Here is a 24,328-nt window from a genome sequence, read left to right on the forward strand (position 1 = left end):
GAGAGAGGCCCCATTGTCAGAGGGGCAGGCCCACCCAGGCTGGAAGGGAGGCAAGAATTGAGAAGGGCCACCCCAGAGCTGGGAGGACCCATAGACCACCCCTCACACTGCACTAGTGGGGACATTGAGGTCCAGAGAATGCAGGGACTTGCTCAAGGCCACATAGCTAGGGGACGACAAGCCTGGGTCCAGAGCATTCCCCAAATCTCCCTGGTGCTCAGATGCTCCTGCCATTTCTGGTAGAAAAACTGAGTTCCAGCGGTGATTTTCAGCCTTGGCAGAGGTCGTTCATGAGCTCCTTCCTCTCCCCCACTTCCTTTGAAATCCCTCTAGTTTAGGTCAGCACCTGGTATCCCTGGAATGAGAAATTAGAGCTAAAAGGAGTCCTAGGGCCATGCAGAGGCCACACGGACTACATCTTCTGTAGGCCCTGAAGAAATGAGTGGGGCATGGAGGTTCCCAGTGCTCTAACACACAAGATTCATAGATGCAACAATAGAATTCATTGTTTCCTCCCAAATGGTGACCTCATTTGGGCTCTCACATGCCTGCCCTAGATGACTGAGAGGTAGGAAGAGAAGAGGCTAGTCCAGGAGTGTTTTAAGGACGGGGGACTGGTCTTATTTATCTCTGTGTTCCCACTGCTCAACATAGGGCCTGACTGTTAAGTTGGATGATGGATGAGTGGATGGATGGTGGGTGGTTGGGTAGATGGATGGATGGATGGATGGGTGGTTTAAGAGTGGTTGAGGGGGCCGGCCCAGTGGCGCAAGCGGTTAAGTGCGCGCGCTCCGCTGCAGCGGCCCAGGGTTCACTGGTTTGGATCCCCGACGTGCACCGACGCACCGCTTGGCAAGCCATGCTGTGGTGGCGTCCCATATAAGGTGGAGGAAGATGGGCATGGATGTTAGCACAGGGCCGGTCTTCCTCATCAAAAAGAGGAGGATTGGCAGATGTTAGCTCAGGGCCAGTCTTCCTCACAAAAAAAAAAAAAGTGGTTGAGGGTTGCATGTATGAATGGATGAGTGGATGGGTGGGTTGATGGATGAATGAATGTTTGCATGGATGGGTGGGTGGGTTGATGAATGGATGGGTCCATGGATGTAGGAATGATGGATGGATAAATGAGGGAATGTCCATTTCATATATTGAGGTTCAGGGATGACAAATGACACAACTTGGGTCATACTAAGGATCAACAGTGGAGTGAGGCCTAGAGCCAGGTACCTGGGCCCCACCTTTGAGGCTGGGATGCCCTGGGTTTGGTGGTTAACCTCTGGTCACCCTCTGGGCAGGGTTGCAGTAGAACCAGGAGCCAGCAGAACCTGGGACCTGAAGGAATCTATAGTCAAATGAATCTCATAGTAGGTAGCTCCGTGTGGTCTAGGGGCCTTGACTCCGAGTTGAATCTTCTGGCTAGAGTCAAAGTGGAGAGGTGGGAGACCACTGGTGAAAGGGTCCTGAGCAGGGCAGGAAGAGGCAGGAAGGTTCAGGAAGGGGGAATGAGTGGGGTCTGAGGGTGCTGGTGCTGAGTGGCTTTGCCTGTTTGGGATCAGGCCCTGAGCCATGAGCCCCCGAGGCAAACCTCCACTCATTCTTCATGACCCAACTTAATGCTACTACCCTCTATGGGGCCTTCCCTGATCCTCTGGGTGCTGTCTCCCCAGAACCCAGCGCAGAGCCTTAGCACTTAGAAGGGGCTCAGTGCACATTGTTGGGGGCATGGGGTTGCCAAAAAGAGGCAGAAGGGGGGAATAGGTTGGAAGACTGCACTTGCCACTAATTTTCTGGGTTGTGTTGAGTCCCTCAACATCCTTGGGCCTCCATTTCCTCATCTGTGGACTGGGGATGGAGAGCTTGAACTTTTCTTTCCAGAATGGCTTTGAAAATGAAGAGAAATAATTCTGGGGGGAAAAAAAGCACTACACATTATTTTTCTGCACTGCTTCAGGCCAGCAATAATATAATAATATATATTGTATATATGAAATTAATTTTATAGCTAACATTTAACATGCACTTAGAATATGCCAGGCTTTCTTCTAAGTGTTTATGTATGTCATCTCTCACCTAATCCTCACAGCAATCCTACCAGGCTGGTACTATCATTATCTTCTTTTGACAGATGAGGAAACTGAGGTATGGAGGTCGTAAGCATCTCGCCTAAGGGTGCATGGGTAGTAGGTGGTGCAGCCAGGAGGAAAGCCTGGGCAGACACCCGGGCCCACATCTTAATCACTGTGTGTGGCTGCTCGGTACACAGTGCTCTGAATGGACGCATCAGGAGGGTTTCCTGACTTTGTTGATCCCAGGCAACTCCTCCAACTTCCTTGAGCCTCACGGGATTTACCTGATTGCTGGGTGGTGGAGAGGGATGCAGATCCTAGCCAATTAGCTCCAATACCCTTGGTCCCCACTTCTCTCTCCAGCCCAGTCCTGAGTTCTGGAACCCCCTCTGCTTTGGGCACATACCCCAAGCACTGGACACTGCTGTTCACCCCAGCAGGGAATGTAAAAATAACACGGACTCGGGTGTTAGGAAAAATGAGTTTTATCCCAGGTTCTATCATTAACTAGTCTTGCTGCCTTGGACAGGTCACTAAAACTCTCTGGGCACCAGTTTCCTCATCTGCAAAATAGGAATAATTAATGTGAGATCATGAAAATAGAGCACAAAGTAAGTGCTGGATAAGTATTATGTCGGAGTGCCTTGGACAAAGTGGGGTCTGTAGTAGAAGTTCATTACATTTTGGTTTTCTTCCCCATTCACTTGTTTTCATGCAATGTCCTGCCCAGGCCCCACAATAAAACAGCTTTCATTCATTCATCACCTACTTATGCTAAGTGCTCTAAGTACATCATCCCACTTAATTCTCGAAATAGCTCTATGATGTAGGAACTGCCATTGTCTCTGTATCAGGAAACTGAAGCACAGAAAGGGTAAGTAGCTGGCCTAAAGTCATGTAGCTGATAAGAAGTGGAGCCAGGATTTGTACCCAGGTCCGTCTGGTCTCACAGCCTCTGCGCTTTACCATTTTGCTCTCTGCCTCCCTGGAGACATGGAGAGCTTCCCCAGAGACTTTGATGACGATGGGAGAAGGCAGGTGACCCTCAGTGGTCGGAGGGGGCCTTGCTGGAGGGCCAGATCTGTCCGTGAGCTGATCAGGTCAGCTCTAGCAGCTTCTGCGTGAGGGGAGCACTCCCTCTTCCCCAGGCCGGCCAGCCCCAGGGAAAGGCCAAGGACCACGACAATTTCCCACCCTAAGCAAACAGAACAGTAGCAGTGCCGGGTCCAGGTCTGCTCCTGTTCAGAGCTGAATAATCTGGAGCCTTTGAAGAAGGATTTCTGAAAAGCCATCAGGAGTGAATCATTGACTTAGGGAGGCGATGAATCAACGGGGAGTTCATAAAACGGCAAATGAATCGGGTGTGAGAACGACAGAGCCACTGCTATTCCCCAGAACCCTCCGGGGACAGAGATCCGAGAGAAAAGAAATAAAAATAACACGGGGCCTTAATGCCTGCTACAAACCCGAGTAAGCCCCTCCTTCCATGTGGAAAGACAGAGGGGACAGAGGGATGAGACCCGCTGGTGGGTGAAGTGGGGCCACAGGGAGCCTCCCCAGGCCCTCCCGGCTCCCTGAGTCCAGGCTGCAGGTGCAATTAGCAAATGCCTTTTCCCCTTCTTTTCAGAAGCCCTCACAAGAAAGAACACTGATTTTGACGAACACCCAAAATAATGTGAGATCAGGCACCATGCATTATGCATGAGGTCTGATTTAACATGAACATTATTTCTTGTGTACGAGACCATATGCCTCCGTGCTGTCTCTGCAGCCTAATAATACCCAGACCCACCCTGGTCAGGCTCAGCCAGAGACATGTCCACTGTGTGTGTGTTTGGGGGGGCTGAAGAAGGGCCCTTCTGGTAGTTAGCTCATCTGAGGGGAACCCGTTCAGATGCCCTGGAGGTGGGTGGGAGGTGGATTGTGCCCCCGGAGAAACACCAGGGAGCTGGGGGTGGGTGTAATTGTATGAAAGTGCCAGTGTGTGTGTGTGTGTGTGTGAGACATCAGGAGCCCGTGACTAGGTGATGCTGGGTTCATCGGGTGACGATGTGGGGACATGTGCATAGCTGAGGTTTTACTGCACAAGACAGGGGTAGATCTAATTGCTGTGTGTGTTTGTATATATACACGCATATGTACGTGTGGGGGTGTGTGTTTAAAAAATAAGATCACACATACATACAAACACACAGCCTAACTTTAATTATCTGAAGGGAGCAGGAGAGATCTGGGAGGAGCTGAGAACAATGATGGGCAGGGATGTGTTTGGAAAGCGGTTTGTGGGGTAAGTGATTGGAAAGCCTGAAAGAAAGGGACACTGTCAAATGCTGCAAAGGATGGTTGTGCGTGTTAAGTCATATACTACAGGTGCCAGGTGCCCAGTGACTGTGGAGAGCTCAGTGCCAAAGACCACAAAGCAGGTATTGGACAGCCAAACAGTGGTATGGGTGTGACCACGAGTGAGTTAGCATGTGTGTGAGTGAGCAAGATGGCGAGAGCATGCACTGGGGTTTTAGCTGGTTGAGAGGAAGAGTGATGGGAATGAGTGTGAGTGGGAGAGAGACAGAGGAGATAGCTGTGCTGGCGAATTTCCGAGAATGGCTGTGGGAATGGGTGTGGCGGTAGATGGAGAAGGAAGGATCATGGGCAAGCCTGTGTGTGTGTGTGTGAAGCAGGATTGCTTCCTTGGAGGTGACAGTTGCCTCTGCTCTACCTGGCAGCCCCCACAGAGCAGCCAACTTGAAGCTGATTTTTTGGGGGGATGCTCAGCTGCGAGGTGGCCCTAGTGGCTGCTGCCATGTCTCAGCTCAGGAACCAATAGAGGGCAGTCCTCCCACATGGAGGTCTCAAAGGCGACAAGGGGAGCCCTGAACGGCAGGCCAAACACTAATTCCAGGGCCTTCAAAAATGCCCAGCAGGGACAAGATTGACGGCTCCTCTGGCTTTGGTCACTAAGCAGGAGGTTCCCGATGAATCCTCTTCCCTGAGCTTAGGGGGAGCAGCTGGGCCAGATAACCGACCTCCTCTTTCTCTGCCCCCTGCTCAGGTGGGTCTCCTTTCTGGAGCTCAAGCCTTGCTGGGGAAGCCTGGGCCCTGGGTGCGTCACTAGGGGCTTGACCGTCTTACATGCAGGCCCAGAGCCTCTCCAGAGTAGACTTGATTCCCAACAGCTCTAAGTGGGCAGCTGTGGGTGGGGGTCAGCTAGTCCCGTGGATGCCCAAATGAGTCCTGGGTCAAGGGATGATTGCACAGGACCTAAGCCACACAACATATAAGCTAGTGCAACTTCCTGGGGAAGGAGGTGGGGGAGCACACTAGTGTTCTTGAGCTTTAGGGCAGGGGTTTGCTTTGATGATCACAGGTGACCACCATGGCTACCTTCCTTCTTCTTGTGTTGTCCAACCCCGCTCCCCGCCCCCGCCGGCCCTGCAAATCAAAGCCTGAGCAGTGTAGCATGGACTTCCTTTCCCCCCTCCTATCCCTGGGAACAGCTACGGATTTGCAGGCACAGTGATACGTACACAAATTCATACACCAATTCACAGAGGTTCACATGGGGAAAGTGAAGCTCTAACAGAATCTGTGGCTGCATGATCATAAAAAATAATTTTGTTCAAATGAGAAGGGGAGGGAGATGGAATCAGAAAATTCCAAATCTGTTAGGGAAAGCTGGGGCTTCCTTGGAGGTCGATGCCAGGGACATCTGTCTCTCTTGAATGAAAGGAAGTCTAAGGCTCTCAGGTGTGAGCCTGTGTATCCACATACACACGGGATGGAGAAACCGCAGTCAAGTTCACAGCTGACTGTCTTTCCTAAATTGTATTCTATCCAGGGAGTAAGACTCCAGGGCAAAATATTTCTCTCCCTATGGCTGCTCCTTATACAGTCAAATATGCTGCGGTTCCTACCATCACCCCAGGCTGGAAACTGGGGGAAGGAGCCCTGGGGTCTTCTGTGACCAAGGGGTTGGTCACTGAGTAGCTGTCCCAGGCTGGCGTCTCATTAAGCAAAATCCTCACAAAGTGGAATATTATTTTCTTCTGTCCCTCTTCCACTTTCTTTCATGTTTTTGTTCTACTCATCTGCTGCTGGTTCTTGGGAGGCCACATTGTTTTGCTGTTTTTGAGTTGACTCGCTTAAATAAATCCACCCTCTTGTATAGGATTAAGCAGACAATTAGGAAATCAATCAATCAATTGATGTCAGCTGCAGGCAGAGGCCAGCGAAAGGCCGGGTCTTCCCGGCAGCCCTTTCCAACCTCCAAACCTGCTGAAGTTCAGGGCAGCGCTGGCGGCGGGGAGCTCTGAGCTTCATTCGCTTCCATTTCAGGGCCCTGAGGCTGGGACACATCCAGGAATGGAGAAATAAGGAGGGAGTGTGGCAGAGAGTGTGGGACTGCTTCAAAGTTCTGAAATTAGTGGAGCAGGAAATGGGAGGCCAAGGTAGGGTGGCTGGCGGCTCCCGGCCACGCTGTCACCTGGCCACCTGGTAAGTTCCTGGCCTCCTCTTTAAGGGGGCTCACTGGCCTGCCATTATAGGGAATGGCTGGGACACAGGTGCCAATTATAGGGCTAATCGCTCACTAGGCTGGACTGAAGGGGAAAAAAAAGGAGCAGTGAGCGAGCCTTTGAAAACCATGGCGGCTTTTGTACTTGTAGAAGTAATTCCCCCGAGGTTGAGGGGCAGAGCCCAGAAAGTCACCGGGAACTCTCAGCTCAGTACAGTCATTCTGAGGACGCAGCCTGGCCAGTGACAGCCAACTTGGGGGCCTGGGAACACCCCTCTGGGTGCCCGGGATGCTGTTGGCTGGAGCCGAGGCCTCTCACCAGCCTGGACTTGGGCAGCTTCCCTGGTGGGAGAAGGCCACACATACACCCTTCACAAGGGACACACTTTCTCCCCAGTCAAGCGATGTGACTTCAAGCTTTGTCTGCACGAAGAGTAAGAGAAACCTGAGGATTTCTCCTGAGAAGGGACAAGAGCTGCATCTACGGAGGAAACAGCTGTTTTAAAGGAAAAGGAAGTTCTCGACTGGGACACAGGTAGTCTTGGGCTTTGGCCCTAGAACCCAGACCTGCCTCCACCATCCTGACTCTGGAGTCGGGGGATGTTGCTGCTGAAGGCATGAGAAGGGGATGTCTGAGAATGTCTGTGTCCTCCCCAGGTCACGACTGCACAGCCCTGGAGTCCTCCCATAGGCATATGCATCACTCCTGGCTGGGGAGTGGGGAGGGTCCTCTGGGTACCCATCCCTGGAGAGGAGATGGCAAGGCTTTTACAGTTGTGCCCCCTCCTCCCCAAAACAAGTTGGGGCAGTGGTTTGTTTGCAGAGAAGTAGGACTGGCTTTGCCCAAGCAGACAGGCAGGGCTCCCTCCCCAGGCCGACTCAACTCCCACAGGGCCGCTGTCTATGCTGTTAGAACTACCAGTGGATCCACATAGGTTTGGGTACCATTTGTTTGCCGGTGGAGAGCCAGCTAGGGTGGGCTGGTGGGGTCTGATTTGGCTTCCAGCTGCCCCAGAACCTGGAACGATGAAGTTGGCCTGGACCCGACACACAGAGTACAAAGTGAAACCAAAATCAGGAGTTGGGGTGCCGGGTGGAGCGTACAGAGACGCCAGGCTGGTGGTCCAGGTGGAAGCAGGCTTCTTCCTTGGCCGAGAAGAGCAGTCGAGTTGTGCCTGAGGAATGGCAGACCCAATTCGGTGAGGGTGTCCTACGCCCTGGTCAGGTCTCAGGATAGTCTGTTTATGGAAGGGGACACGAGGCAGCTGCATCTTCCCTAACCTCACTCACCTGAGGCTGGGGCCCAACTGTTGCCCAAGTAACAGGCGGTCCTGATACTGGCCTGGAAGAAGGTCTGTGTGGTCACCTTCCTCCAAGATAGTGAGGCCAGAACTTGAGGGGAGATAAGCCAGGGTATCCCATCACTGCACCCGCAAACCAACCCAGCCCTGGTAGTAAAGAGCACAGGACACGGCCCTGGGGTACATGTTTATGTGAGTAATAAAATATTTACTATAACATAAATATAAAGGGAACTTCCCAGTCTACATTTTTTTGCAATAAAGATACAAAGAGAATGCATCAAAACATTGTTCCAAAAAATGAAAATAAAATAACAAAATTTAAATTCAAACAGAACAAGAAATGGAGAAGGGGGAAGCTCCAAACACATCCAGAAAATAAATAGAGATGGGTCAGAAATCTGGAAATCATATTAAAATATCTTTTTCAGATTAGTCGGAGTACAAAATCCTTTAGGATGGGGAGGGAGGGCAACCCGCAAAACCAAAAATAAAAGCCAAGCACAAAATGTTTCTTCTCCCCACCAGTGTGTACATATCTCACATATTTACATGGTTCCCACCTCACCCCAAACTTGGGGAATTGCTCTCCAGGCCTCCCCGAGCATCCTGCATCCCAGGGGGCTGGAAAGGAGCAGACGGAAGCTGCGGGGACTTAGGCAGAAGGTTCTCAGGGAACGGCTTATTTCTACAGCTGGTTAAAAAATATCTCCAACTTTTCCAAGTTTCGTTTGTTTGTGGCCAGGGAGGCAGGGCCCCGCGGGGAGCGGGGTCCCTGCTGTGCGGTGGTCAGTCTGCAGCGGGGCAGAGGCCCCTTACCATCGGGGTGAGAGTGGGAGCGCAGACCCCTCCCGTGCGGCCAGGAACCGAGCTGGAGCTCGGATAAAACGAAACGAAAAATGAACACTCGAATTTTTTTTTTGTTTTTTTGTTTTGCTTTTTTGGGGTAGGGTAGGGGAAGGTAAAGGGAAAAAATAAATTAGGCTAGATTAAAGCTTTGGCTATTTCCTGCTTTATACACAGACGCGGCTCTCGCGGCCTCCCCGCCGGGGCCCCCGATAAATACAGTATACAGCGATTTAAATTAAGGGCGCGGGCGGAGTTAGAAGGACCCCAGGAACCGAGAGGCTCCATGAATAAATAAAAACCGTAAAAAACCAAGCCCAGAGAAAGGGTAAGGGGGATGGGGCGCATCCTTATGGGAGAGAAGAGGCGTGGAGCGAATAAAGTGACAGTCCCCCACCCTCGACCCCCAGGCTTGGGCGTCCGCGCCGGGGAGAGGGATGGGGAACTCTCCTCTCTTCGTCCTCTCTCCCGGGGAATCCCTAACCCCGTACCGCGTTACCTGTCGCTGTGGGGAGGCCGCTGCCGGGATCCGGCCCCGAACAGCCCGGGGGGCAAGGGCGGGGGTCGTCGAGGGGATGAGGGCAGGGAGCAGGCGGCGGGCAAGATGCCCGGGGTGAGTTGGCGCGGTCCGGATCTTCGCTCCTCTCTCCTGGGGCTCGGGCGACGCAGCCTTATCGGCCGTCTTCGCCGCTCGCCGGAGAGGGTCGTCCGGGTGTTTGGTTTTGTTCGAAAGTTTCTGGGCTGTTTGTAAAATCCAAAGCAACCGAACAAAAAGAGTTCAGGCCGCGCGGCGCCTCGCCGCGCGCCGGCGGGGGCCCGGCCCGCGGGGGTCACTGCACCGAGCCGGGCAGTGTGTGGTGGTGGTGGTGGTGCAGCGCGGCCGGTGGGGGTGGCGGGGGCGCCGAGGGCGGCGACGCACCGCCCCCGCCCGGCCCCAGCTCGCCGGGTGCGTAAACGTCGTCCATGGGCGGGTGGCCGGCTCCGGCCGCCGGGGTCATGCGCTTCTCCTTCTGCCGCCGGTTGCAGAACCAGACGCGCACCACCTCCTTCTCCAGCTGCAAGCTGTCGGCCAGGCCCGTGATCTCGTGCGCCGAGGGCTTGGGGCACTTGAGAAAGTGGCTCTCGAGCGCGCCTTTGACTCCCACCTCGATGGACGTTCGCTTCTTGCGCTTGCGGCCCTGTGCTGCGATCTTGTCCAGGTTGGTGGGGCTGCCGCTGGACGAGTCGGTCTCCTCCAGCCACTTGTTGAGCAGCGGCTTGAGCTTGCACATGTTTTTGAAGCTGAGCTGCAGGGCCTCGAAGCGGCAGATGGTGGTCTGCGAGAACACATTACCATACAGCGTGCCCAGCGCCAGCCCCACGTCGGCCTGCGTGAAGCCCAGCTTGATGCGCCGCTGCTTGAACTGCTTGGCGAACTGCTCCAGGTCGTCCGAGCTGGGCGCGTCCTCATCCGAGTGCTCGCCCACCGACGAGCCACCGCCGCCCGCGCCCGGGTGCAGGTGCGCCGCCGCCGCGTGCAGGCCGCCCGCGTGTGCATGTCCGTGTGCGTGTCCGTGGGCACCCAGGTGCGGCGGAGGCGACGGCTCCAGCTGCGCCTCGTGGCCGTCCTCGTGCAGCGCGTGGTGCAGGCCCGGCCCCGCACCGCCGCCGCCCGCCGCCAGCATCCCGGCCAGGCCGCCGCCGCCACCCCCTGGGTAGGCCGCCTGCGCATACAGCCCCAGCGGTTGGGGCTGGTGGCCCCCGCCGGCTCCCGGCGACGGCGACATGGCCGGGCCCAAGTGGTGCCCCGTGCCACCCTGCGCCCATGCCGCGCCCGCGTGGGCCGCCCCCTGGTGCACCAGGCGCGCGTGGAAACCGCCGCCGCCGCCGCCGTCGTCAGCTCGGCCAGTGCCGCCGCCGCCCGCCTTGCCGTGTTCCAGGTGCGGGCCGCCGGCCCAGTCGCCGCCTCCGCCTGCTCCCGTGGGTAGCCACTGGGGGTGCGCTAGGCCCACGGGGTGGCCCGCGCCCGCGCCCAGCCACTCGTGGTGCATCAGCTTCTGCACTTCGCGGTACGCGGCCCCCGCGTGCAACCGCTCGGCGGCCGCCGCCGCCGCTGCTGCCGCCGCGGCGTCCGGGTGCATAAGCGGTCCCGTGCCCCCAGCTCCACCGCCGGGGCCCCGCGGCAGGTACTGCGCGGTGGTGGCCATGCCGCCCCGCGCCCTGCGCCGCGCCGCCGCCGCCGCTCCGCTCCGTCTGCGGGCCCGGCCGCCGCGCTCCGCCGGCTTAAAGCCGGGACCCGCTCGGCGCTCCGGAGCCCCACCCCGCCCGCCGCCCATTGGCTGCCAGCGGAGCCGCCTCCCGCCCCCCGGCCCCTGCCCCCGCCCCCCGCGTCCGCCTGCCGCCCGCCTGGGCCGCCCAGAGCACGCCATTGGGCCTCGCTCCCGGGGTCCCGCGCGCCGGCCGTGCTGATTGGCTGCTGGGGCTTCATTCACTGCCCCCCTACCGTCCGCGTACACACTCACGCCCCGGGGGCGCGGCCGCCACGTGGGGAGTGGCGCGGGGGGTGGCACAGGGACGACTCCCCCGCTCGTCCTGGCTGCGTGGGCCCCGCTTTTCCCCCGCGCTGGAGACTCCGAGCCCGGCGGGTCCCACACTCCACGCGAGCTGAATTCCCGCCCGTCTTCTGCAGGGGCGGCCGGAGGCGGCGGCGAGGATGGCGGGCTCCGGGAGGCGCTCGGGCTCCGAGAAGCAGCTCCGCCCCGCGCTCCTCTCTCCGCAGTGCTGCTGCCGGCGGGCCGGGATTCCCGCGGGTCTCGGGCGGCTGCGAGCGAGGGGCGGCGCGGGTCCCCAGCTCGGTTCCAGCGCGGCTGCTCACCCCGGCCGCCTCGCCTCCCGCGCCTTCCAGCGGGCAGAGAGCTCTCCTCTGCGCGCCTCCCCGGCCCGTCTTGTTTTCCTTCTTCTCCCGCTAGACCCAGCGCAGCAACTCCGCCGACCTCCGCGGCCCTGAGGTCGCGTCGGGCGCGGGCAGAGTCAGATCCGGCTTCAAGTCTGGCGCAGGCTGCCCTTCTCCCGGGCACCGCGACCCAGGTGAGTACCGGGCGGGCGGCTCGAGGCCGGCACGGCCGGCGGCAGTGATGCTGCGGGGAGTCGGGAGCTCCTGTAGCCAGGCCGCGTTCCGGAGGTTCCAGAGTGAGAGAACCTTGAGGTGGAGGAGGCTCTGGGGAAGACGCCACCGACAGGGGTGGTGGACATGCTGGGCCCACAGGTATCTGTCCCAGGCCACTGCCGCCTTCTCGCTCCTTCACCTCTCAGCCTGAAGGGCTCATTGGCCGGGGTCATGCCCCGGAGAAAGTTGTTCTAGGTGAGGAGTGGCATGGACTTGGGGAAGGGCGGCTGGCACTTTAGAAATCCAGCTTGCAGGCCGGGAGCTGTCCAGCCTCGCATGGCGTCCTGGGCTGGAGTTTAACCCGACTTGCCTGGGGCTACTGAAAAGGGAATTGAGATTGAGGAGGCCTTGTTGGAAAAATGAGGCGTGCAATTCGGATACCTCCTCACCCCCCTCTCTTTGAGGACTCCCTGAAGGGTTCTGAGTGGACTGAGACCCCAGCAGCAGCTCTTCTGTGCCTCTAGCCCACATTGGGCTGAAGCTGAGCAGAGCGAGTGGTAGCTTCCACTCTTCCCCACACTGAGGCTTGGCTCCCAGGGAGTCCTCCAGCTGCCAGCCCGCTTCTTTTCTCCCCCTGATCTTGCCTCTGATAGATTCATAGATTCCAGGGCCCTGGGGTCCCAGATCACAGGACTGAGCAGCTGGGCCCTCCTGGGCAAGTCAAGACTGTGGAAGACAGCCTCAGTGTGTGAAGAACAGTGATGGGGACTCAGGTGGCAGCTGCAGTGGGATGGTCCCAAGGGTGGCTGGGGCAGAATCGGCAGTGACAAGGGTCACCCTGGACACAGACTGTGCTCACCCAGGCCCTGAACACACTAGGACCAGCCTCTGGCTAGCCCCCAGGGGATGGAGTAGGACAGGGCAGAGTCCTTGTCTGTCCGTTGGCCACTGTCTTGAGCAGGCTCCTTAGTACCACCCTTGCTGCAGGAGCTGTGACGGAGCCTTGTGTCTGAGCCTAGCTAGGGATGCTGGGCTTTCCTGGACTCTGGCCCAGGAAGTGGTCACTTTGAGGCAGCCCAGGACCTCCTGGTCCACTTGCCTTCCTGGCCCCTCCCCCAGGCCCAGGAGGTAGGACCAAGGCTGGGAATCCTGTAGTGAAGTCTCCTCTCATGCCAGCCCTAACAAGGCCTGCATGAAATTGAAGCTTGGGCTGTCATGCCTGACCTGCCACTATCATCCTGGGCAAGAATAACTCTGGTCCCGTCTCTCTAGCTCTTGGTTTTCTTACCTGTAAACTGGAAATAACAGTACCATAGGCAGCCCACCTGTCTCACTAAGGTAAGTCAGAGGGTGATACGAGATAATGGAGGTGAAAAGCTCTCAGAAAGGGCTTTTACTCTGGTTGTCTCTATTGTTAGCGCCCAGTGAATGGGCAAGTTACTCCCCCTCTCTAACTAAATCTCAGTTTCCTCATCCGTCGAGTGGGGTTGTAGAGGTTTGGACCAGGTGACCTCTCAGGCCCTTCCAGCTCTGGTGGCCTGTGATTCTATGAATCTATCTCAGTTTCTGTTGGAGGAAGGGAAATACCTGGACAGTGGACAGGTGTGATATCCAGTCTTTGGAATTGTCACTGAGACTTGAAGAACGAAGACACATGGGTGCTTTCTCAAGTGCTTTTCATTCATCATTTTACCTGCACCTCTTGGCCCTGTGAAAGAGCAATGAGATTGTTACCCCTGGTGCATAGATGAAGGAGCTGAGGCTTGTCTGAGGGTGCAGAACCTGTGAAGGTCCCACTCCTTGTTGTTCTCCCCGTTGCTGTGGGATGGGGAAGGATGTCTGTGGAGGCAGCGGCTTTGGCTGTCACAGCAGAGAGAGCCCACTGCCCTATCTCTGATAGCTCTCTGAGGGTAGGCCAGGGCCAGCTGGTGCTCCTGAAGCTGAGTTCCCAGGTCTGTGCTGAATGGAGAGGTGTCTGCAGCAAAGCCAGGCTCCTCGGTTGCTAGTTTGTCAGCCAGCAAACCTCAGTCCCAGTCCCATCATCCCTGTTAGCAGCCCCGTGACTTGGTGCTAGTTGCTTTGCCTGTCGGAGCCTCCGTTTCTGCATCTTAAAATGGAGACAGGAATGCCTGCTTCTCAGGAGTACTCTGAAGCTCCAAGGAGGAAATGAAACATGTAATGTTTCGTTCCTCTTAATGTTAGACGCTGCCCCGGGGTGAGCAGCAGTGTGAACTAGGAAAGGATAACATTCCTCTCTCTGCTTTGGAAGTTTTAGACCCTCTACAGTGATATGGGTTTGGTCTTGAGTCAAAATTTTCTTGTATTTGAGAGTTAAGTTTTCCCCAGGAAGTCTTGACATCTTCTTTGCTCTTGTTCCCAGAGATTCTGTGTGGGATGCTGAGGGCGGTGACATGGCTATTGGCAGAGACACCTGCTGCAGAACAGCCCCTCTCTCCAGGAGCCCTATCTTCACAGACCCTGGGGAGAACTTGGAATACGGACATCAGACACCCACCTGACCCACGCAGACACCGAATAGTTTAGGCATTCACGCTCACACGCAACACTCAGATACATATGTGCAATTTACCCAGGGACAAACACAGATTCACAATAGGAATGCATGCACTCGCACCATTAGGTCGGATATTCACAGTCATAGAAATCAACACACAATGTTAAAAACAGGCATGTGTCTAAGTGGGAACATACGCAGAGCCCACACGTAGGCTGAAATAGGCTCAAGTAGGCATTCCTCCAGCGACATAGAAATACACGAGACCTACAGTGGCCCTTGGAGTCACACGTGTGGAGGCTCTCGGCTGGCGTATCAATTCACATGAATAGGCACACCCTCATGTTCACACACATGAGCACACAGAGCTAGCCATGCACACTCTGCCACCCAATGCACAGATACAAAGAGGCCTGCCCCACACATCACATACACACACACATATACACTTATACAGTGTAGGAACTAATATGTCTGCACAAGGGATCAGAAAGCAGAGGAGGGGGCCGTGCCCAGCCCAGAGTTTGGTCCACGCTGTTCGGCAGCAGCGCTAGTCCCAAGGAAGCAGAAAAGCCCTTTCTTTTCATATTTTTTTTCACTCTCCTTGTCTGTGGAGGGCAGCTCCCAGCCAGGCTGCCGCCAGTCTCAGAGGCTCCCGGGCCTCCCTCCCCAGTGGGGCCCCTGCCCAGCCCGCCCCCAGGCCAGGAGCTGCCCGGGCTTTCCCAGAGTGGCGCAGCCTCCTCCAGGCTCTGGAGTGTGACCGAGCGCCTGCTCATTTGACACAGGTCACCGAGCCTCCAGCAGATGGGGCCCTCGCTGTGGGGGGTCTCCGAGCCAGAGGGGCTGCAGGGGGAGGCTCTGCAGGGGGAGATGAATAGCAGCTACACAAACTCCAGCCCCATATACCCTCTCTGCAGAGCCCCAAGTCACAGACACAAGCCTCTGCAATCTACATTCACACTCCCTCCTGAAAGATTCAGACATGGCCTCGAGAACACAACCACACTCGCCATCAGCACCCTCGTGGCCACATATGCACTGTAGTATTCCAGACACACGTCCCAGACGGGTGAACCTACACAATGGCACACCGAGCAAGATTTGGGAGGGAGGAAGAGGGGGAAGCTGGGTCTGGCTGCTTTTCTCCTTTGGGCTCTGAGCCTCTGCGCCGTGTCTTGTCCGTCGGTCCGTGGGTACTCAGAGTCCAGTAAGCACTGAGAGCAGCTGCAGCTGCAGACCTACAGCCTTGTCAGTGCTGGGGGAAGACAGACTCTAGGACATTCCACCTGGATTTGTTAAAGTCAGGAGTGCTGAGAAGAGCTAAAGGGAGGTGGGATCGGGGCTCATGGGGTGGGCTGCTGGAGGAGCTGGTGTCTTAGGACGCCCTCTTCTGTGCACAGGCTCTGAGTCTTTGGGGGGCCAGCATGCAGGCAGCACTCAGCCCATCGCCTTTCCCTTCTGCCTGTCTCCTCACGCCCTAGATCCTGTGTTATCAGAGTGTCAGGACCTGGGTTCCACTTTGGCTCAGACTCAGGCCCACTGGATGACATTGGACCAGTCTCAGCCTCCTAATTTCTGGGAACCTCAGTATCCTCATGTGTAAGCCGGGCAGGATGGTCTCTGTTGGGTTCTTGTGAAGGCGAGATGAGATCACTGCCCAGATGGAAACCTGGAGAGGGAAAGTGTGGCTTGTTTCTTCTCCCTGGCTGCCTGGGGTGAGGAAGAGGCTGTGTGGGCAGGAACAGAACCTGCCTGCTCCCCCAACCAGTTCTTGCTAAGTGGTGTCAGGAGTGACCACGCCCAGACCCTGCTCATTCTGGGCTGGAATGTGTGTTTGCCTGAAGAGTCTGTCAGGGTTCTGGCTGTCACACAGTCCCAACCTGGGGAGGGCCAGGGGCATCTTGTCCATTCACTGCCTCGTGCAAGTTGTGGCAGCTAGGCAGATTCAGAGTGCTCACCACCGTCCAGAAAGCTCTCCCACAGGAGCTGGGATCACTGTTCTGAGGTCTTGAGACCCTACCTCCTCCCCTATAAGGTGTCCTCCAGGTGTCCTACCTCTTCTGTCCTTCCTGTGCTGGCAGGAGCCTAGCATAGAGGAGTGGAGGGCTGGGAGGTGCGCTGCTGCCTCTGGTAAGGGAGAAAGAAGCGGTCTCGCTTACTGAATCTAATGTTCCCCGTCTCTCAGTCTTGGTGAAGGGAAGGAGAGACGGAAGGGGAAATCTCTCTTAGGGATGAACTTTTCTTTGCATTTTCTTTTCCTGCCTCAGCCCATAGGCCTATGGGTGGGGGTGGGGGTCCTCCCACTGCATCAGTAGAATATTCAAATCAGGGGTGGTCAATTGCTCTTGAAATTTGCTTTCATTTTTAGCAGAATGGCAGCCTTGGAGCTGGTGTTAATGCCCACAATCTGGTTATGCAGAACACGCTCTCTGCAAATCGGTAAATCATTAGCAGGGATTAATCACTCTGAAAGGCTGGGGCTGGGTTTGAGTCTCTCTCTCTCTTTTTTTTTTTTTAACACACTTTTTATCTGGATGGCTGCAAAATTCACCACCACAGGGTGGGGTGGGAGCAGCAAATGATGATTTAAGTCCTTGTCACCATCATTAGAAGAGCGAGATGCCTTCCTGGGCCTGGTGTTGGCTTTGTGGCCTGACTGAGGGTGGGAGGTGGGCAGCTTGGGTAGGTGGAAGGGAGAGTGGGGAGTCCTCTTGCATTTGTGTGCCTTACAGTGTTTACAATAGTGTGTTGGGGGCTTGGTGTGCTTGTATATATGGTGACCATATGTTAGCATGCTTGCATAAATTTGTGTGTTTGTGCTTTATAGGTGCTCATAAGTGTTTGTGTGCTTGTGTCAGGGTGCTTGTGCTTGGTTTGTATTGATGTGTGTGCATTAGTGTTTGTAGTTGTGTCAGACAGTGCCTCCGTCTGAGAGTGGTTTTAAAAACCATGCCTCACCTTCCTCAGCCTCCGGGTAGCTCTTGAGGGGAAGTAGGTAGAGCTGGGGGAAATCTCAACTGGCACCTGCTGGGGGGCGTGGCTCAAGGTTGATTTACATATTCATGAGCTTCTGCAGCTCCCCTCTGGAAGAGACTGAGTCCATCTGGAGGCCCCTTAGGGCAGATGGGGAGGTCAGTCTCTCACTGTCTCACTCCCTCATCCCAGGTCTAGAGGCTGCCTCCTCCACCCATGGACCAAGAACATCCAACGGCCTGTGGTTCCTGAACCCCAACTTCTGCATAGCTGCAGTACACACGACTCTTGCTCCTGATAGGAGCTGTGTGGCTGTGAGTGAGGAAGCTCTTTTTCTTTCCAGGTCTGGGATGTGCCTATGAGGGCTCTTGGGGAAGGAAGAGACATTCTTCCAGCCAAGACCAAGCTGATGAATGGGACTGTCTCCCACTTTACGCCTACGCTGGGCCAGCCTCCTTATTCCTCTCTTTCTCCCTAGCTTAATGCAGCCCAGCTGTGGAGCAGTAATTACCTTCAAATGACCCAGTAGTGACATTCCTAGGGTGTTGGTTGGAGTACCTGTGCGTGGGGATGAAGTCACAGGACTTCTCCTCCTCTCCAGTCCTAGAGTGTGGGGTTTGAGGTAACACCTAGTGGAACTGGTCCTTATATAAACCCACTCCTTCCTCTGATCACCCCCAGCCTCTTGTCCCCATACGGAGTCAGCTGGGGTAGCCTGGGCATCACTCTCCCACGCCACAGATGGCACAGATGCCCTGTACTCCTGTCCGTGTGCCTCATTCATCGCCCCACTGATGTACCTTCCTCCCCTCCATGCAGTAGTCTAGCCTGGAGTCAGAGGGAGGGACAAAAAGCTATAGCTCCTTAGCTGTTACAAGTTGGGAGGGTCTGGAGAGAGTTGGCTAGGCTCAGTGCTGGCCTTCCTCAGCTTTCTCGGGGGTAGCAGGTGGAGGGTGGGGGTGGTAAAGGAGAATTTAGGAATTATATTTTCCCAGGGACCTCTTAGCATCTTTATGTATCTCTGGTGGCAGACATCTGTCTGAGCTTAGGGTAACATCTGCCTGGGCTGGAGTCAACATCTGTTTGAGGCTGGGACACCTGGCGGAGCCCAGCACATTATTTGGCCCCGGGACAGCTTCTGTCTGGACTGAGGACATGTGTCTGAACCTGGCACAGCATCTGTCTGGGCCTTGTGCAACATCTTCCTGGCCTGGGGGCAATGTCTGTTTGAGCCCTGGACATCTGTCTGACTTGGGGACGTCTGCTGAGCCTGGAACAATACCTGTCTGAGCCTGGGGGTGGACTTGTCATTGCAGATAAAATCACCGTTGAGTTTCAACTTTAGTTTGTAGCTGAGAACAGAGTATGTGCCAGACTCTCGTCCCTGCTCTCCTTTCCACCAGGGAAGGGTTCTTAGGTAGAGTGCCTCAGTTTACCTCCATTTGTAGGCTCATTGGCCTGCTTGCTCTGGGGACGTCGAGGGACAGCTAAAGCCTACAACCCAGTGGCTTCAGGAAACCAAAGTTAGAAGAAAGTGTAAGGGGAGTGAACAGTTCATAAATCTAGTGACTGGTTAAGACAGTTGTCCCTTCTTCCGGTCCCTTTGTTGAGTCAAGTCAGAGTGCTCCCCCAAGACACCACTTGGATGTGTCACTTGCCTCCTGAGAAGCCTTCCATTGCTTCCTATTGTGGACGTCATCAGGTCCCAAGCCCCCGGTGGTCCTGCCCCTGCATACACTCTGAATCCAACAGCATGTGGCTTCTGTTCCCACAAACACACCAGGCCCTCGCGACTCCCTGCCTTTGTACACACAGTTCCTTCTCCTTGGAATGCCTCCCTCCCCATCACATTCTTCAAGTCTTAGTTCGAGGGTCACCTGTTCTGGGAAGTCTTTCCTCTCCCTCTCCAGACTAAGCCCCGACCTCTGCCCTGCTCCCATGCTGTGTCGTGCAGACAACCTCTGTGTTAGCTTTATGGGCCTGCACAGTCATGGCCGTCTGTGTGTCTGTCTCTCCCACGGGGCTGTGAGCTCCTGGGGGCAGCTGGCTCTGTTTCATCTCTGCCTCCCCAGCACCCAATGCAACTCCTGGTCTCTAGTGGTACCAATAAAGGATGCCTGCTGAATGATCACGTGGTTGTGCACTGTGATCTCATTTCCTTCTTTTTTAAAATGGGGTGGGGTGTGGGGACACTGGCTTTCAATCTCAGAAGAAATGGGATCCAGAGAAGAGGGTGATCTTCTTATTTGTACCTGGTTGGTTGACTGAAGCTAAAGGGTGCTGGGAATGGGCCCAGAGTGCCCTGGACAGGAACTTTGGGAGCCAGGTCCTGCCCCGCATTCTTTGTCCACGACCAAGAAGAAGACGTATAGGCTCCAAAGATTCAATATGTTTGCTGCTGACAGGAGCAGGCGGGAGTGGTGAAGATCAGGGGCCGCCACAAATCCAGACTTAACAGCCTCTCTGTGGGCTGTGGGCCTGGCCCTAAAGCTAAGAAAGAGGACCTTTTCCTGGGTCCAGGCCCAATCCTGAGGGCAGGTGGGAGACTCGAGGCCTGGCTTCACTTGTGTGGAAAAGTTCCAGGGTTCCTAGGTCTGCTTGTCCTGCCAGAGAGGGAAGGTCATGTCAGGTGTTATTAATGTAAACCTAGTGTCCAGAGCGAGCTACTCTCCCCAGTCCGGCCTAGCTGGCCCCTGGCCAGGTTCAGAGGGATGCAGATCCCCAGGAGAGCATCCGAGGAGAGAGGCCAAGTAGGGAAGAGTGTGGGACCAGGAGGAGGGAGCTGAGAAGTGAGTGCTCCCCGGACAGGGTCTCTGCCTTGGTGGCTTTTATTCCACCAAATAGGAATGTCTTTATTGTTTCTACTGATGATAAAATCAATACAGGCTCATTTGTCAAAATTCTTTACTTCAGAAATATATGAAACAGAAAGTGGAAGTCTCTTTTTGACCTCTCTGCCTCGCCCCTCATAACTGCTCCTGTTGCTATACCTTTCCAGAACTTGTTTGCATGGACACACACTATTTGATAATAACAGCTAAGATTTATTGAGTGCCTACTCTCTGCAGGAATTACGGTCAGTGCTTCTACCAGGGTTTGCACGTTGCATCCTCACAAAAACACCGTTGAGTTAGGTGCGAACATTCTTCCCATTTACAAATGAAGAAACTGAGGCTCAGAGGTGATATGAATAATAATAGCCCATATAGATGGGTTGCTTACTACGTGCCAGGTACCATTCTAAGCACTTTACCTGTTACTTCCTTTAATGCCTCTAGGAGCTGGTGTGTAAGAGACTAGCTGGCATGGAGTAGGCAAGCAATAAATGGTGGTTGGTGCTCCCAGCTTAGAAGTTCGAGAATCTCAGATGATGAATCTGGGATCACTCGATGGGTCCGTAGGTGAGAGGGCTCTTGTCCCAAACCTCCTGAGCTGCAGGCAGCCTCCCCGTGCCTGGAGATGCTGACTCAGCAGTGAAAGATGTAAATTCCTACCTTGGTTTGCATGTGAGTTACACGTATTTATTTATGAGTGTCTTTGATTAATGTCTCAGTGCCTCTGTGATTTTTCTGCCGGGCTTCAGGGCCCTGCAGAGGGCATGGCTGGTGTGAACTGGCCACAGGCTCTGAGTGTGCACATGTCAGGGGCTGTTGGGTGGGGTGAAAGTGACAGCTGTGGGTAGGTGGACGGTGGTGGGAGGGTGAAGCACTGGGGCCTGGGGTTCTGGAGTGGGTGCTTGGGGCAGCTGGTGTGAGTGGGGGCTGTCTGTCAGCATATGGCAGAGTCAGAGCTAGGCACTGGGGTGAGTGACTGGTGGACCTCTAGGTCGCCATGGTCTTGGAGAAACTGAAGTGCTAGTCGAGCTTTCTAGGTAGGAACTCAGACCTAAGGAACTAGGACGGGATCTGGGATGCAGGGTGGGACTCATGGTGGCGGTGAGGCCTTCTAAACAGGGGAGAAGCCCAGAGGCAGGAAGAGCCCTCCCTCCAGAGCCCCTCCGCTGGTGCTGCCCAGGACAGGAATCCCCTGCTTGGATGCTCTGGGGGAAGGAGTGCTTTCTGCAATCAAGGCCTTGGGAAAATCTGCCAATCAGCAAGACTATTCTGTGTGTGCTGGCTGTACCCAGCCCTGTGCCTGGCACCCTGGGGAAGACCAGTCCCAGCCTGCAAACCTTGGCAGGGGAGCCGGTGAGATAAGGCGGGAAGGGCAGGCCCCGACCTTGACTGAAGGCTGTGTGCCTGGCACTGCTCAACACTTTCATCCATTATCTCCTTTGATCCTCACAAGGATCAAAGGTGGTAGCTGTCTTATCTCCTCATTACAGAGGAGGAAGCAGAGACTCAGAGAGCTGCAGTGACTCGCCCAAGGTCACACAGCAAGTGAGTGGAGGAGCCTAGATTTGAACCCAGTCTGTCTCATTCCAGAGTGTGAGCATTTAGCCAGTTTATTCTGCCTCAGCCAGGTATAAAATAAGGATAGCACCTACCTTGCTTAGTTGTTATGAGGGTTTAATGAGCTCAAGTGTGTAGGGAGCTTAGCACAGTGGCTGGTACACAGTAAGTGCTCAATAGAAGGTTTTTTTTTTTCTTAAGTGGTAGAGCTAGGATTCTTAAATCCTCATCCAGTGGACTCTGATGTCTGCATGGTACCATGGTTCTTGCCAAGGCTGGTCGGGGGGGTGGTTGGGACAGAACATGACCTCCTCTGTGGGTTGGGTTAGCCCCTGTAATGCATGGACACTGATGGCCGTCAGCATAGGGGAGGGACCACCTGCCAGGCCAGAGCCCCTGTCAACTCAGGTCCTAACCCTGGGTAGGTTGAGGACACTGATGTTGTCTAGTTAGGATTACGTGTATGTATGTGTGTGTGTATGTACTTGGTGGGCATCCTTGACTGGGGAAGGAGAGATAACTTTGGAGAGAGCCAGGGTGGGAGACTCTGTCAGCAGGCAGCGGTCAGGGCCCTTTCTCATTTCTAGCCATGGAGATCTGAATCAATTGAGGCAGTGAACCATATGAAGATATGTGGGAAATCACTCCTGGCAGAGGGAACAGCAGGTGCAAAGGCCCTGGGGTTGGAATGAGCTTAACGTGTACATCTTCTTCCATAGCTATAGAGACAGTATTGACTCGTCTCTTTCATTGTTTAAAGTAGAGGAGCAAAGTGGGAGCAGGATTCATTCATTCATTCATACATTAATTCAACAAACATTTAGTGCCCACTTTGTGCCAGGCCACTGTTCAATGGCCATCTATTGAGCGTTTACTAGGTTTCTAAGCATTTTACATATATTACTGCATATAATCTTTACAACATCACAAGGAGTTGGAGAAGTCTGGGGAGACCGTTTGTTTCCCTCTGATTCCTCCAGTCCCTTCTCATCTCCCAGCTACCTTGGGCACCCAGTGTCTGCCACCCAGAAGGACCAGGATCCTCACAATGGGTGAGGTGGGGTGGTCCTGAGAACATCACGGCTCCAGAGTCTTTCATGTCCTGGTTGGGCCCTGCCCAGGCTCAGGCTCTGAGCCTCCTGGAAGCCACCCAGTAGACTGAAGCTGGAGAGGGTGTGGTGCCCACATTAATCCCATCTAGCCAAGCCTGCCTCAGAACTTCCTCCCCCTGGGGGCTCCCAGTCATGTCTTCCCTGTCCTCCCTCCACTGCTTAGCTCCTGGCCCCCCTCCAAACCCTTGCATAGCTCAAGCCTTGTCTTCTGGGCTCTGCTCAGGGAGCCTCATCTCAGCTCGGGAGCAGAGGCTCCTGGCAGGGAGAAAACAAGGTTCCATACCTGCTGTCTGATGGGACTGACCTGAAACACTCCCTGTGCTCACTAACCTGCTGGAGGCAGCAGGGGCAGTGCTCACCCGGCCCGGCTCCCTCTGTCCTTTCCTTAAGATGGTCAGCCCACAGGCCTCAGCCAAGGTAGGCCTCTTGGTTCCTGCCACCCACTCATGCCCATGACCTGGGCTCCTCACTGTCTCCTGCAGGAGAAGGGACAGGTAAGAGGAAATAGAAAAGTTGCTCAAAATTCAGAGGCCAAGGAAGGAATCTGGTACTTCACTTAGTCTTTGGTGAATAAAGAAACCTGGCAAAGGGGGTTTTCTGGATGGGACGAAGGAAAAGGAAGGTCTTGTACTGATGGGCTTGCTAACCTGGAAACCATGACTCTATCTGTTTTCCCATCCACCCATCCACCCACCCACCCATCCACCCACCCATCCATCCACCCACCCATCCATCCATCCATCCATCCATCCATCCATCCATCCACCCATCGATCCAACCATCCATCCATCCATCCACCTACCCACCCATCCACCCACCAACTCATCCATCTAACCACCCACCCATCCACCCATCCACCCACCCATCCACCCATCCATCCATCCATCCATCCATCCATCCATCCATCCAACCATCCAACCATCCATCCACCCATCCATCCATCCATCCACCCACCCACCTACCCACCCATCCACCCACCAACTCATCCATCCAACCACCCATCCATCCACCCATCCACTCACCAACCCATCCTTCGATCCATCTCTCCATCCACCCACCCATCCCTCTGTTCATTCATCCATCTGTCCATCCATCTGCTGACTGAATGCCTAATGCAGCCACCAGTTCAGTTACGCTTATTGAGTGTGTATGTTGGAGAACTGGTCCAAGTTGGAGAACTTGTACCTTTGTGACCTATCTGTTTATGTATTACCTGTCCCTACCTGGTTCTTGGAGAAGCTCCTTGAGAAGTGGGGCCCCAGCCCTATAGAGCCAGAGGAAGGGCTCTGTCTTGGCTGTGGGGTTGTCAGCAGCTGCCTGGCTTGGGCATCCTGGGGGCCAGGGTCGTGGGGAATCTTGCATGCTGCTCTCACCCCTGCTGGCCCAGGCCTGTGACCCTCACTGTGACCCAGCCTGGAGGATGCCGTGCTGCTCCAGGGGCAGGGACTGGCTGCCTGGCAGCCTGCCTGCGCTGCTGCGGGGGCTACTGGCCCCTTGCCAGCACCAAGCTTCTGGAGCGGGAAAGTTGT

The 24,328-nt window shown here is 55.1% G+C and overlaps 1 protein-coding gene across 1 annotated transcript; it reads right to left on the reverse strand.

Moving 5' to 3' along the window:
• Nucleotides 1-8,075: 8,075 nt before the first annotated feature.
• On the reverse strand, nucleotides 8,076-10,909 carry POU3F1 (POU class 3 homeobox 1). The gene has a single exon (XM_058553740.1). It carries the CDS (start codon nucleotides 10,907-10,909, stop codon nucleotides 9,554-9,556), a length of 1,356 nt encoding a protein of 451 aa, XP_058409723.1. The 3' UTR covers nucleotides 8,076-9,553.
• Nucleotides 10,910-24,328: the final 13,419 nt, after the last annotated feature.

This window comes from Diceros bicornis, chromosome 13, assembly GCF_020826845.1.
Source record: "Diceros bicornis minor isolate mBicDic1 chromosome 13, mDicBic1.mat.cur, whole genome shotgun sequence".
NCBI lineage: Eukaryota > Metazoa > Chordata > Mammalia > Perissodactyla > Rhinocerotidae > Diceros > Diceros bicornis.

What these genes read in the sequence shown, in the direction of transcription:
- POU3F1 (XM_058553740.1), bottom strand. Translation starts at nt 10,909, where the DNA reads ATGGCCACCACCGCGCAGTACCTGCCGCGGGGCCCCGGCGGTGGAGCT.